This window comes from Choloepus didactylus, chromosome 9, assembly GCF_015220235.1.
Source record: "Choloepus didactylus isolate mChoDid1 chromosome 9, mChoDid1.pri, whole genome shotgun sequence".
NCBI lineage: Eukaryota > Metazoa > Chordata > Mammalia > Pilosa > Megalonychidae > Choloepus > Choloepus didactylus.
The window spans coordinates 62514444-62529908 of record NC_051315.1 but is presented as its reverse complement, the minus strand read 5'-3'; the positions used below and the strand labels follow the sequence as shown (position 1 = coordinate 62529908).

The window sequence follows — 15465 nt, the reverse complement described above, 5'->3', positions numbered from 1 at the left end:
TGGATTCTTGTCCCTCTTTTGTATGAGAAGACCCAGGTTGAAAATGCTGGCTAAGAATGAATGTATTTCATATCGTCCTTGGGATTGAGACTAAATTCTTGGAAACAGGAATTTATACCATGAATCAAGTCCCTTTTCCTGCTACTCATTCTTACTGAAGAAACTTAACAACTTTACAAATAGCCTAATCCATTGAGTTAGTTAAGCCAAATCTTCTCAAAAGCATTAAACACCAAGGGCGTAAGACAAGACGCAGAGTTCTAGTCTGTTGAGAGAATCACACTTTCATCTGCTAGATAAGAATAATTTCAGCCACAAATTAGTGTCAGAAAAGTAGATTCAGATTTATAAAGTAAACATAACTAGAAAAAGTAAATACAATAGACAAGGAAAACGGGAGCAATATGGTAGACACAGTTTAGCTTTAAATCAGATCTCTGACCTAAAAGGTTAAGGGTGGCTTATACCTTAATAAAATAACCAATTTTCAGGCAATAAAGTTAATAGGAAATATATAGGTTCAAGATAAAAACTGCCACATTCTGCATCTGAGGCACAGATCTAAAGTTAGCTAATTGGGGATAAATGTCCTTCCACTTAATATCTTTTATAGATAAGTTAAAAAGCTACTCATCAGAGTAGAAAGCATATTAAACTGCCTGTACTAGAAAATGAAAATAACAGTAACCATGTACCTTTGAGCTTAAGAATCACTGCTCATCACCATTCCCAACCTAGCTTGTATGAAAGAAGAGGAGTTTCTATGTGAACAATCTAAGAACTTTATACCATTCTGGTTCTATCACTAGTGTGCAACCTTGGACAAGAACTTCAGTTTCTTATTTGTTAAATAGAAATTATTTTACCTATCTCATAAGGCTTCTGTAACTATTAGAAGAGATCATTTATAAAAAAGTACATAATACAATCCTTTTTATTGAGGGTGTTTTTATTATTTTCTACAAAGACATTCCAAATTCTTATCACTAAAGTAGAAAAAGGTAGGGCTAATCTTGTAAGGTTTTCTTGTTTGCTGTCATTTTAACCAAAGAATTGACATGAAAAAGAATTTGGTCAGTTATTCTTTGTAAAACTGAACATTATAGTTATTTTAGACTTAAGGCAACTCGTTGGATTTTACAAACATGAGCACAAAGTTTAAAAATATCTTTCTGGTCTTCGTGTGGCAAAATTTTTTATGTTTTCCTTTTTGGAAAGGATATTTTCATCAGTTATAAAGTGCCGCTCCAAATTATGTGATAATTTAGATCAAGGTCATTACCAACTCAGATGACCAAATATGAAAAATACTGTTCTCAAGTCAGGGACCTTAAAGAAAGAATGCTCTAATGGGATTAAAATGCCTTGCAGAGAATTACAACATGAATAGCTCAAGAAATCTTAATTTGTAAAAGGTCACAGAGTTACAAAAAACATTGCTCATTTCAACTAATTAAATGAAATTTTAGTTAAACAGCACCTTTAAATATTGGGTATTGCAGCTGCAAGTGCATTTAAATATTATTTACGCAGATATAATTAGCACAATTAAACATTGGTAGAAGTGGGAACACCATTCTTAATTATATTGATATAATCAGTTTTATTAAGCTTTATGGCAACAAAAGTGACATCTGAAAGTAGCACACAATTCATAACTGAACCTAATATTAAGCATCTTAGCATATTAAGGAACCTAAAGCTAGGTAATTGAGGGAAGAAAGAAGTCAAATAAATGAGTTCCTACCTGTGACGATACCATAGTTGGGAGGTTCAAGAATTACTCCATAAAACTGGATGATGTTTCTGTGACTGAGGACACTGAGTATTTCTGCCTGCACAAAAATCAAATACAAAATGGCATAAAATTTCACATTTATAATAGTCTAATAAAATAGACTGTATCTGATTTTCTTTTATATACATTTACAAAGATATATATGTATTCAACAAGTATTTAATGCTGATAAAAGTCTGTCTATAGCAGCATTCTGGAGTTCAAAATTTCTATCAAAGAATTCCAAAAATTTTAAAAGGAAATGGGGCTGAAAAAGAGGTAATAAAAACTGCTTACTACTAGCATGCCAGCATGACTGACAGTAAAGAAGGATGACTGAAGAAGAGAGATACTATATTTATTTATGGATTAGCCATTTTCCTAATAATCAAAAATATTTTTTCTGCATAATTTATCTTCTGGGAGACTGCAGCAGGACTGACCTTTTATTGGTTGGATAAGTGAATGGGTATTACAAAATTGAAGTAGGGGTTTTTAACTGTTAATGGAATTAGTTCAAGTAATACTAATTTATATTATTTATCTAATCATTCATTCAAAATATATTATTGTTTTCCTATGTATGCAAGGTACTGTAAAGGATATAAAAGTGGATTCTTGACCTTCAATGGTGATTTGAAAGGGAAGCCATACTTGTACTCTTTAATAGGTATTAAATACTGTAAGTGATGCAGTAAAAAATAAATAAAGAAATAATTAAACTTAATTTTTAAAAGGAAAAAAACAGATACCACAGTGCACAGCTGCTATGGTCTTCAGAAGAAAATTCTCTAGATAAACTAAATCACATGTATTCATTAAAACTCATTACTTTCATGGAGATAAAGCATGGCTAATCAAGAATTAAAAATGCAATTAGGTACAAAATCATGTAAATTAAAATAAAAAAGGTTTAATATTTAAAAATGAAAGGCACAGTAATGGCAGTGAGCAAATAGGAGATTTATCAAGTACTCACCCCAGGAAAGGGATCATTGAGAAGAATGTCAGCAAGTCATGAAAATGACGAAACCATAGTCAGGAAGGGAATTTTCTTTTGGGAGTATGCACACTATCACTCAGTCTTACTTGCTGTAAATATTTCATAGGATAGGAGTTGAGATTTCATTAAAAACATACCCTGTGAGAAATGGGTTTTGAAGGTGGTATAACTAAAAGTTTGAGGGTTGGCACAGGGCCAGTGTGGAATCTAGAGAAAGGAAAATTATCATTGATTGGCTGAGACATTTATCAAGGTTTATTTTGCATTGTTTTTTCTTTAGCAATAAAGGTGTTGAGGAGGCTATCGCAGCTTAATGAAATAACTTCTGAACATGTATTGCGTGCCTACTGTGTGTAGAGATTCTGTGTTCATCAAGCTCATTATTTAGTTTCCCAAGTAGAAAGAAAATACACTAATTAGGCAACACAGCCATTCATCTACATGGTAATTCTCCTTCTCATTAAGAAATAATAAGTCAACTTTGTTGTAAAACAGAGTTCATGTGAAGTTTGGAAATCACATGCTCCCCTATTTGTCAAAATCAGATTAACTTTTTGTGAGTAAAACAATGTTTCGACCAATATTTATCAAACCGGGAAAGCGTTTCCTTTGGTATGTTTTGGTATATACTTCAGGGTATCTAAATTCTGTGACCATTTAAAATCTTTGTGTCAATAAAGAATAAAAAGAAAAATATTCTGAATCCCTGGATGACCATGTTATAATTCAGTGTGATACAGGATTTTCAGTGTTCCAGCTAGTAGTCACAATTACATTTAAGATATTGTCAGGTATGTTCTTGTAAATTTTGTCTTTATAAAGGCACCTGCTTGCAGTATCAAGTTGATTAACAGACACTGTTGTAGTAAGTTTGCAGCAAATAATTTTTCATTTAATTGTTATTTTTCCAATGTTTTCTATATTTATATTTTGGGATACTCTAGCAAATGGACTGCCCATGAAAATAATGGATTAATGGTCTAAAAATGAGTTGTTTAAAAAGAAAAAAAAAATGGAGGGCATAACAATGGTCCATCATGCTCCCAAAATGTAAATATATCTTTTTACTTTATATTTTATATATATTTTTATAAACAAGCATAAGCCATTTAGTTTCAGCAAATATAATTTGACAAAAGTCATGGTAAGGGTTATAAGCATAAGGAGTTAATTCTTAGTTTTATGTTTGTGTATGCTTAATGTAACTGAAATAATTTTATTCGACATGTGAAATCCAGAAGAATTAATTTTTTATATAAAGGATCCACACATTGTTCCTAGTTTGCAAAATGATATTCTAGACTTTTCTAGAGATGTTCAAGATCTATATATTCAATAAGTGCCCCAATGTTACACAACCCCTAGGGAACAGCCAAAGACTGTTTAGAGCACATAGTGGTCTGGTAAAAGTGGTCTAAATAGCTTTGAAGTAAATAAGTCATTTTCCAGATTAAGACTTGAAGATTTAAGGTAACACTGGGACAGACTGCAACAATTTTAACTCAGGCTGTAAGAGTCTCTTTAAAATAAAGGGTCCCAACCTGATTTAGAAATGAAGTGACCAAAGGTCTATCCAAAAAGTGTCTAATAGTAATGTCCGTATCACATTACAGATTATTGTCTACACAGATTATTTTGCTTGCAATAAGATGTGTGACTGCTCCTTTTATTTCCAACCAGTGCTGGTCCCTTCGTCTCTCCTAGAAAAATTACAGGGTTCTAGTTTGCTAATAAAGCTGGGGAGGACATGTTGTTAGTTTTATTTTATCTGGCACTTCCATGAGTTTATATAGGGGAAGGGAGCCATTAGCTCAGTTTGCCACATTTCCAGAAGTTGAGCAGCACACAGGTTCCAAAAAGCTGATTCAGAGATATTAAGAGGAGTTAAATATCATGGCTTTAATTTTTTTTCCTTTAAATTATTTTCAAAAGTTTTAACAAGGTTTTGAACTTATTAGCATCTCCAGCTTTAGAACAATCCCCTTTCCCTCAATTCAAAACTTTTTTTCAATCTAATCTTCAATTTAAATTTATTTATTTCATTTTGGAGAGTTGCCATGGACTTCTTATTAAAGACGCTGTATCTTAAAGACTTGCGCATTGTTTATATTCCATATAGTCAAAATTTATTTATGTGACAAGCCTATTAAAAATAAAATGGAGTTCACTTCCTCTTGTGAAAGAAAGTAAAGATACTGACAACAGGCTATTGATCATTACAGAATGAAAGCATGAAAGCAAGGGTTTTTGAAGACCCACATCAGTAGGCCACCAAGCTCCACTTACATCTTATATTCAAATCAGGCTTCTCTCCCTCGCTGTCAACAGCTACCCTCTCTCTAGCAGGAGGACTGTGTCTCACAGGGTCCACCCTTCTGCCTGTGATGTGGTACTGATGACAAAGAGAACAGGTGTAAAAATATCCAAGGTACACTTTTACTGCCTGTGAATGTAACTGCTCCTCCTTGCCACCTCAAGTGTGTGGTGTTTAAACACACTGCTCCATAGGCCCTGATCACTGAGGTTCTCACCAATTCTAAGATTCTATGATTGCATCAGAGTATGATAGTAAAGAAAGAAAAGGAGCTCATTCAAGCATTCACATAAAGCAGTCTCCTCACTGTACTCTGCATCCAAGATCAAGGCTCTCTCCAAAGACAGCTGTCTCCAAAATACCAGATGGTACAGGATCAGTATATTCCCCCAGAGTTCAAGAAGATATGAGATGTTCCCTATTTTTTTTTTTTTTTAATTTTCAAGGCTTTTTAAAATGCATTTTTATTCAGATATAGTCACACACCATAGAATTCATCCAAAGTATACAATCACTGGATCCCTAATTTTCTTAAAGATAAAAATTATATGTATAGAAGAGAGACTGGGGAAAAATTAAACAAAATATTAATTGTGGTCAGTTATTTCCAGGTAGCACAAAGAATCGTAAGTGATTTTTTATTTCTTTATGTTTCCCAAAAATTCTTTACAATAAGCCTACATAAATTTTATAATCTTAAAGAGAAATAAACATGGGTGATATATAATATATAAGATTAGAACATATAAATATAACATTAACCTTATTTATTTATTCACATGCAAATTCTGAATTCTCTCTGGGATTGGGTCAGGAAGAAGTGAAACTCTTTCCTTACCTTCCCAGAATTAATCTAGGCAGATAAAAAGCTAGTTTAGCTCACTTCTGAACTGTGAGCTTTTCCTGACACAGCTCTGGAAGAAAGTGGTGTTCACTCAGGTTACTCCTGAGTAAAACCATATGTTCTGAAAGGCTATGGGACCGAAGACGTACGCACCGGAAACTGAGTTCAGTCTAGACTGATTTCAATCCACTGGGTAGCTGGCTCCACATTTTTTTTTTTTTTTTTAAAACAACCTTCCAAGTGCAATTTAGGAAGTAGCTAGAGAGCAAACTTCAAAGAATATTATAGGTTACAGTTTCACAGTTTCAGTTATTTCCTTAATGTGAAATATATTTACAAAAAGGTAATATTGTTCAAAGTATGATTTAACAAGTAGTTATATAGGAAATTTCCAAAGTTGTCATGAGTTATAGTACCAGAGTTTCAGTTATTTCCTTATTGTGATATATAACACATACAAAAAGGTGATAACTTTTAAATTACAATTTAACAAGTAGCTAGAGAACAAATTTCAAAGGATGTTATGTGTCACAGTTCCATCATTTCAATTCTTTCGTTCTAGCTATTCTAATACTCTAGCAATTAAGAAAAATAAAATTATATAGAGATTCAGTATTCATAATCCTTTGTTGAATTCCATCTTGTCTGCTGCTACTCCTTCCTCTAGTTTAATCACTTTCTGACCTTCAGGGATGTTTAGGCAGTGACCACCCTTACTTGTTCATGTTGAAAAGGGTTGTCAACTTTATGAGAAAAGGGGACACATCTAGATGATGTTCTTGAAGAGGCTATTGACTCTGGGTTTTGGGACTTAGCTGGCATAGGAGTTCTCTGAAGAATAAACTTAGTGAGTAAAACTTACGGAGTTTCAGACAGGGATCCGGGTATTCTTTAAGGTTTTCAGGAGTACTGTTGACTTGGGCTTATCATACTGTGGTCATTTGTCATTTTATTAAATCATGTTCCTCTCCCTTCTCACATCTGCTCCTATGGCCTGCTTCCCTTTAGGGAATGACCTTTCTTACTTTGCTCATTTTGTAAAATGTCTAGTATAATACCACATGAAAGGAGAAAAATCAGATACCTTACATACAGAAGCACTCAATAATATGTGCAGGATGAATGAACAAATAGTATTTTATAATAATGATGACATGTTTGAATAATTAATATAGAGTATCTATTTTAGTAAATGTTTACTCTGAACAGTACACTGAGAGGAGGAAAATTCCTGAGAGTGAGAATTTTCTTCAGTATTCATTCTGTTCTTTACATGCATTTGCATTACTAAAGCTATATCCTGTAAAAACGAGAGTCAGTCAATTATACAAACATAGTAGACACCACAGTTGGAATTTATGTTCACTAGCTCACTGTTGATTTAAACTTTCCAAATGAGGATTTGGACAGCTATACTTTGCCTCTTGTAGGCTCTCTAGTCCAAGGCTATCAAATGAGCACAATTTCTTGAGAGCCCTTTCCTGCTTTGCTATTCTCCAAGCATGTCCTTGCCTGGGCATTGAACTTCTTCAGATCGGCATTGTACTTTTTTTAAAAGTAAGAAGGCAGAAGCTTGCTTAGTCTTAAGGCTTCCCTTTCCAAATTTCTACCCAATGCTTTTTACCATATATTTCCAAAATCACCTCTGTAGGCAAACCAGCTATTTAGGTCTGCATTTTCCATACCCAACTGTTCTACCTTAATACTGTGGCAAACTCTCCTCTCCCAGGCATTGAGAGATGGAGCCCTGATTCCCAGCAGTAGGGCTACATTTCAGACAGGCTCCCCTTTCTAGGCCCACAGCACACCATTCACTGTCACTTGCCCTCTACTACTCAGTCCAGTATCATAATGTCCATAGCAACTGAACCAGGCCTCTTGGGACAAAAAGCCATTGGTCTTTTCAATATAGTATACTTCTTATCTTTATCATCACCGAGCAGTAACCATTACATTTAAAAGCAGGATATAAGGGATAAAGGGGTATCATTGATTTTAAAACTCATGAAATCATATTTATACATCTTTAAAGTCAAAATACCTAGCTTTTTCAGGCAAGACACAGGTAAAACTTCCTCTTCTCTCTTCCAATTGGCTCTGATTATAAAGATAACTAAGAATCCAATACGTCAATTATCAAAAGATTTATATGCATCAGATCACAAAACCCAGGGTCTTGACCAGGTCAAGAACAAGAAAATGCTGCTCAATTCATTGCATTTTTACCCCAAGAGTGTCATGATTAGGGACATTTTCCTAAAATAAAAAGAAAAACTTTATTCTTACTTGAATGGCAAGATTGAAAACCCCTCCCTCTACTCCTAAAAATGCTGTGCTATAAGAGCAACTTAAAAAAGCAGGCTTGGATGGTTTTCAATCTGTATTTAATCACCAGAGTAAAGAAATAGGTCATGCTCTCTGAGTCACTTTAGGTTTAATGAGACCCATTCAAGAACACAGTCACATAAGAAGCAGCAAACTTCATGATTCTGCAGGTTCTCTTTCAAAAGATGCCTGTTAGGCATTCAGGTAAATAAAAAAAGGATAATGAACAGAATTCAAATTCCATAATATAAGGCATTCTATATTTCTAATGATGTTTGATGTTGTGATGACTCTTCTTTGGAAAGAAAATGGTTATTAGTGCTAAGAAGAAAAATAAGCCAGTCATTCTGCTCACTCTTCCTGAACAACTAAGCTGGAGTCATGTGGGATTTTTATTATAAGTATCATCAGTGCCGGGAAGTCTCTTATTGCCCAGTGGTTTTCCTGGTGCATTGCAGCAGGCTCCCCGCGCGGCAAGCACTTGGAGGAGAACCTGGGCTCCCTTCCCAGGGATCACGCTGCTCTCTAGTTAGGTACATATCCAACTATGGGCCGACTATTCTGGCAGGATAGGAGGGTGGCTAAAACTGAATGAAACAAATAGCAACAATTTAAGACTAGAGACTTAAAAGATACTTCTAAATCATAGAAAAGGCTAAGTAAGATTTTACATTCTTCATGCTCACAACAGAGGGGTACTGTGATAACAAACAAAAAGTAAAATATACTGAAAATAAGCTGTATTTAGTTTGAGTGACAAAAATACATACAAGAATCCAGCTCCCTACCAAACAACTTACGTAACTTTGTCAAAATGATCACTTTCTGTGCTAAAATTACATAGAAAATCTCCCCCTATAAAGCCCGTGAATGAGGCTCTAAGTGTGAACTAATGAAGGATTAGTCTCTTTAAAAATTGAATAGTAATATAATTTAATCTAATACTAGACATGGAGAGTGGAAATTTAAATCCTAGCTTCCAAATTGCATGGTCCTAAAGCTACATGGTCACTCTGGACCTTGTTTTCTTCCCAGAAAACAACTTGGTTATAAAAAATTATCTCTTAGATTCCTTCATGCTTTAAATTTCTATCAATTTCTGTAAAAATAATAATACCAATAAAATAGTATTACTGTTAACAGTACCTTACATAGAATGGGTAGCTCAATAAATATTTGATAAATTGAACTGAGGTGATTAATAATGGTGTATTAGGACATCCTCTTGAGTCAAGCCTGAGGATGAGTCCTGGCTCAGCCACTTACTAGCTAACTTAGTTTTAGGTAACTTATTAAACCTGTTTGTGTCTCAGTCTTCTCCTTTATAAAATGGGGGCTGTAATTGTATCCCAGTACCCAGCAAATGCCAGGTGTCCAACCAACACTAATTCCTTTCTCTGACATCCTTCCCCTTCTCTTCCCTTTATAATCAATTTATCATTCACAGTCTAATCAAGCTTATGAACAAATACGGATCTCTTTCAGCAGTGGATTCCACTTATGCACTTTGCTTGTTTCAATTAGCCTCAGGTATGCATTATATTTGACTTTCTTTGTTTACCTACGATTTTGCCTGTACAGCACTTTATCATTTGCAAAGCACTTATTTGACCCTCACAAAGAAGTTAGGTATTATACCTTATTTAAGAGTTGAAAAAACTGTGTCTTAGACTTGATTTGTCCAAGCTTAACTTGATAGGAGCCAAGGATATGTCAGTAATAAAATTTGAATCCAGGTCTCCTACCTCTGTCTATATATATATCTCTTCTCCCCCTCTCTCTCTTAATAAAAAAGAAGTCCAATAAAATGATGACTCATTTCAGCTTACCATTTTTCACTAAAAGCTGCCCCTGCTCAAAGAGATTCCAATTAGCAGATTCCTCGATAATAACAGCTAATGTTAACTGAGCACCTGCCATGTGTTAGGCCAAGCACCTCATGAAGATTAAATTTTTAAATCCTCACATCACCAATAAGCTATGGCCTATTGTTATCACCCTTTCACAGGGGAGGAAACCCAAGAACAGAGAAATCTAAAAACTTGCCTAAGATCACACAATAAATGGCAGTCAGGTTTTTAACACAGGCAGTCTGATTTGAAAACCCTGCTTGTAATCAATAAACCAAACCACATTGCTTTACAAACCTGGTTGGAATATAGAATGGAATGTTAGTTTATAGAACATCCCCAAATTACAACAGGCCTAGAAATTTCCAAAGCTCTCTTTAATTACAGAAGAATGAGAAAACACTCCTCATCAGCATTCTCCTAGGGCCTCAGCTGTTGGCCCCACTACAAGACTTCCATGCCTTCCTGACACTCAGCTACCCAGGATCAAGTCAAAAACGGAGATCTAATTCTCCATTGGCACTAGGTCACAGGACCAGCCAGCAACAACCAAATTTATAGCCAGTAAAACCAGTTAATTGCACAGCATGAGGCACTCTCTCTATGCAAAAATTACATGGTTAAAAATTTTGAGCGACTCTCACAATCTGATTAGCTGAATATCCCTAAGTGCTTTATAATATTACTCCACAGTGCAATGGAGCTTGATTATTTACATCCCATAAGAGAAATGTTTGCCACATTTATTAGGGAAATTTGCAAAATCATTTAGCAGAATTTAGGCAAATTTAATTTTAAAATAGTCTGAAAAGTCCTTTCACATCCTGTAGACTGCAATTAGACAGTCTTGAATACCTGGATTCTCCAGCCAAATTAATGATTCTGATTCTGTCAGAATACTCAAACAATAACTAATGGCAAGGGAATGTATGTGACATCTGCCAGACATATTTACTGCCCCCCCCAAAAAAAGGTAACAAATCCTCATAAATACAGAGTAAAGATAATCTGAAATCAAAGAATCTTACAAACGGAAGAAATTTGAAGTCTTCTGGTCTTTTCCTTCTTTGTCCCCCACTACAACTCCACCTTAGGTAATCACACCCTTATCCAGTAAAAGTTTATTTCTCCCCTAAAAGCTTGATGAAAAGATAGCTTCTACTTCATCAAACTCTTTAATATTTAACCTTCATCACAATCACCATAATCTTTCTTTTCACTAATCTTCACCCTGAAACCTAAATTTTACTTGTATTCAGTGGGGACAGTATACAGATGACATATGAAGGCTAATTTTTACATTAGCTTCAGTTTTTCCTAAACCTAAAAATTTCAATTTTTATTCTTTTTCTTGAAATGTCTTATTTTTCAGACTTTTGCTTATTTTACCTATGTTTATCAAACACATCAATTATTTTAAAGACATATTCAAATAATTGATATTAGGTAGAGCCACGAGACTGAATACATTCACTCTTCACTGGAGTACAGTGTGAACTTGTTTGCTGTGGTTGTGAGGGTAAATTTCATGTGTCAACTTGGCTAAGTAAGTTATGATGTTAATCAAACTATGGCCTGATTGTTTCTATGAGGGTATTTCATAGTTGGATTAGCATCTATAGTCAGTTGAGTGCATCTACAGTCAACAAAGGAGACTGCCCTCAGTAATGAGGTGAGTCTCCTCATCCAACCAGTTGGACGTCTTAGAGCCAGAATTGAGGATTTCAGAAGTCAGACAGAATTCCTGCTTCTACTCCAGTCATCCAGCTTCTCCTGGGGAATTCAACTTGCAGCCTACCCTACAAAATTCGAACTTGCCAATCCCAACAGTCTCATGAGCCAACTCCTATAATAAACCATTAATATTTGCATATATATCCTGTTGGCTCTGTTTCTTTGGAGAATCCTGAATAAACCCCATGGTTTTCCACAAAGCCATCTTTATATTCCTCCCAGGTAAAAAACAAATTTGATATCCTTATTTAATTCAATCGTACAGGTACACTTATCTATAATGGTCTTGGTAGAGGAATATTTGTGATTACTGTAACAACCTATCATGTTACATTCTTTAAAAAGTTGGTTGCTAGAAAGCTGAAGACCCAAATTTGTTGTCTACATCTAGCAAGCATATGGAAACTCATGGATGTACTTTTATCATACTCTGAAGGATTTATGTAGAGATGAGGTGAAGTTGAGTTGGAGGGGGAAATGGACCATGAAGGATGGACTAGATTGTGATTACCAGCTAGGGGAGGCTTGGCCTTCAAGCAAAAGGTAAAAACAAGAGCAATGGTGGAGAGGCAGCATGGACAGCATGTCTGAGAGACAGTAAGTACTTTAGTTTGGTTGGAATGTGGAATATATGTAGGAAAACAGAGGTGGGTAACAATTTCTAACGCACAGCACTGTGGATGACTAACATACAATGAGTTGATTTTCATGTTGAATTTCAGTGGGAGCAACTCCTAAAAAGGGAGAAAACATATTAAGTTTCAAAGAGACCTTCCAGGATCAGGGAGACCCACAGAAGTAAAATAATTATTATTTTACTGCTAGTTAGAACTTTAAGGTCAAGGTCATCTCTGCTCCAAATGTCTTTCTAATGAAGTAATTCTCTTGATATTTTAAGAAATAGGCATCTCATCTTTAACTGAACACTACCAATGACCAGTTAACATTAGGTAAACAGTGATGTATTGCTGGGAATTTGGAAATGTTTGATCTCAAAGGGTTAGAACAAAGATATGCCTAGTCACCCTAAAGGAAAGAGCTTTTCAAACCAGCAGGATGCAAGAATAACCTGATAGAAAATATCAGTATAAAACTGTGTGTGCATGTGTGTGTGTCTATGTATTTAACAGGAGTTAGGGATGATCAGTCACGGAGGCTTAGGAAAAAAGTTAAACAGATAAGCAATGGCAAGAGGAGGAAGAACATAAGGCACAGTAACTTCCCCAGTAAGGTGGGGCCTCTTAATGAAGGCCAAATAAATCGGACTATTTAGTATCAGAACAATCTAGTATCAGAACATATTCAAATCCCATTACCAGCTCCTTTTGCTAGATCCCACACCCAGAAGCAACCTTTTTATAAGTCTTCTTCCCATATAACTTAACTACAAACAGAAAATTAAAAAACTTAACAAGTTGGTTAATTTATTCTTCAGTCTCAGTCAAATATATTGGCCCGATTTAGCATCCTTGAATCCACTCAACTCTAAACCATAAGATTAAAATTCTAAATGTAAAAAGCAGAAGCTACCCTACCGGGGTCCTACCTGGGCAGGTAGTGCCAGCTTTCCCCAGGGGGTGCCTTCACTTTCACTGGGAGCCTTAGAACCCCTACAGCCTATTCTATTGTCTTTACTACTAGCGTTACCCTGTGTATCTTCTGTTATTCCTGACTTGGTCTTGGTTGCTATACCTGTTTCAACTCAGATTTTTATCTCATGTCCAAACATAGCCTCATCCTAAGTTATGATTATTCTCTTTGCTTGAAGATTCAGCTTGGTGTCCTTAATTTGACTGTGATTCTACTTAATAGTACTATGCTGAAAAATGAAAAGAGCCTCTTTAAAGGTATTCATGACTTTATAAATTTTGAGTTAATGATATCATAACTGGATCCATTCTTCCTTGCTTATTGACTGAGTGGTGATGTGTAACAGATTCCATTATTTCAGGCAAAAATGCTCAGAACCTTGGAGAGATCAGACACAGCCTTAGAATATTTTGTGTTTTCCTGGTGGAACTCTCCCCACATAACAGACTGTAATATTAAAAATCCCAGAAAACTAATTCAAGATCTTCTGTATGACACTGCTTATCAATTGCATATAACCCTCAAGAGACAAGAACAATTTTGCATGTAAACAAATATAAGCCTTTAATGATTGATGCAATATGCTAACCTGCATCAGAGCAACCCAAGACATTTACTAGCAAATTACATAGAAAGTCATTGCTGTATTCAGCTGAGATGTTATAGTTCAACAGTGAGCCCAGAGATAAAATAATTTCAAACACCAGCAAGTTTTCAAGGAGACCAATAGAAGACTGCAGGCAATGACGCATGAATATAGATCTTGTTAAATGACTACAGAAAGGCACACCAATTTCTTTAAGGCTGGGAGAAAGATAATTGACACAGATGAATCAGACAACATAGCTTGATTATTATAATTCTTTCTCAATCAATGAATCTAATAACTATTGAAGAGTTTCGGAAGTTTTAAGTTGAGTACACCTTCCAACTCATACATAGCAATAACTAACACTTACAGAGCACTTCCTATATATCAACACTGTCTTAACACTTTACAGAGATTAGCTCATTTAATGTATGAGGTAAGTACTATTCTTAGCCCCAGTTTATATCCAAGAAACAAAGAAACAGAAAAGCCCATGGTCAGATAACAAAGAGGGAGTGAAGCCAAGATTCAAACCAGGTATCTGGCTGTAAAACTATGATTTCAATGGTGATATAATACTGTCACTCTCAAAAACAAATGTCAATCCTCAAAAAGCATAAAGATATACATGCACACACATTTCTATATATTAAATATGAATAGGCAAGCTCACATGTGAGTCTTTGTAATAGTAAAATTCTAACCTATTTATTTGATCTGAGTATAGAAAGAAATCTCAAATCACAATCAAGAGACCTACATTCTAGTCTTGGTTCTGCCACTTGATGGCTATGTGATTTAGGGCCTCAGCTTACCTACTGATAGACTGTCAAAGTGTGGAGGCAACAGAGGCAGATTGAACTATCTAAGGTCCCTTCACCCCTAGTATTTTGACTTAAATCTGATTTAATTGGTAGGGGTTGGGCCCAGGCATGGATGCTTCCTGGAAGCTCCCAAGGTGAGTCTAACGTGCAACCAGAATTTAGAACCACTGACCTAGAGGGTGGCTCTGCAGCAAGCTAAACTGTAGCCCAGTTGCTTTGGAGTCAGAAAACCCTTGAGCTATATTTCAATTCCATCATGGATTAGCTGTGTGGCCTTGCAAGTCTTTTAATATCTCTAAGCTCTTTCCTCATCTGTAAAATAAGAAAACTAGTATCACGTAAAACAGCTGTAGGGAAGATCAGGTTCACACGTAAAGTACACGCCTGGCACATGGTTTTCCTTAGCAAATGTTAGCTGCTAGAAACTAATGAGCAAAGAAAACTTTTACAAAGACATACTGAACTTTACATAAACCAGAACTATGAATTACTGGAAAACAGATTCACAGACTGAGAGCAACAGCACAGGGAACTCAAGAAGGAGAGAAGTGGTCAAAACACAAGTCTGGGCAGAAAAGGTCTAGTAATTCTGCATTGTTATAAGTAATACTATTC

General features: G+C 35.3%; 1 protein-coding gene across 7 annotated transcripts in view; it reads right to left on the bottom strand.

Moving 5' to 3' along the window:
• Positions 1-15465, bottom strand: part of MAP3K20 (mitogen-activated protein kinase kinase kinase 20) — a 237716-nt gene that overhangs the window by 125640 nt on the left and 96611 nt on the right. For 6 of the 7 annotated variants that reach the window (XM_037849344.1, XM_037849339.1, XM_037849342.1 and 3 more), the window contains exon 3: positions 1748-1835. In XM_037849344.1, the coding sequence (XP_037705272.1) occupies positions 1748-1835 (88 nt within the window). Of the gene's footprint in view, positions 1-1747; positions 1836-5066; positions 5173-15465 lie in introns of all 7 variants that reach the window. The other variant, XM_037849343.1, reaches the window with a different exon arrangement.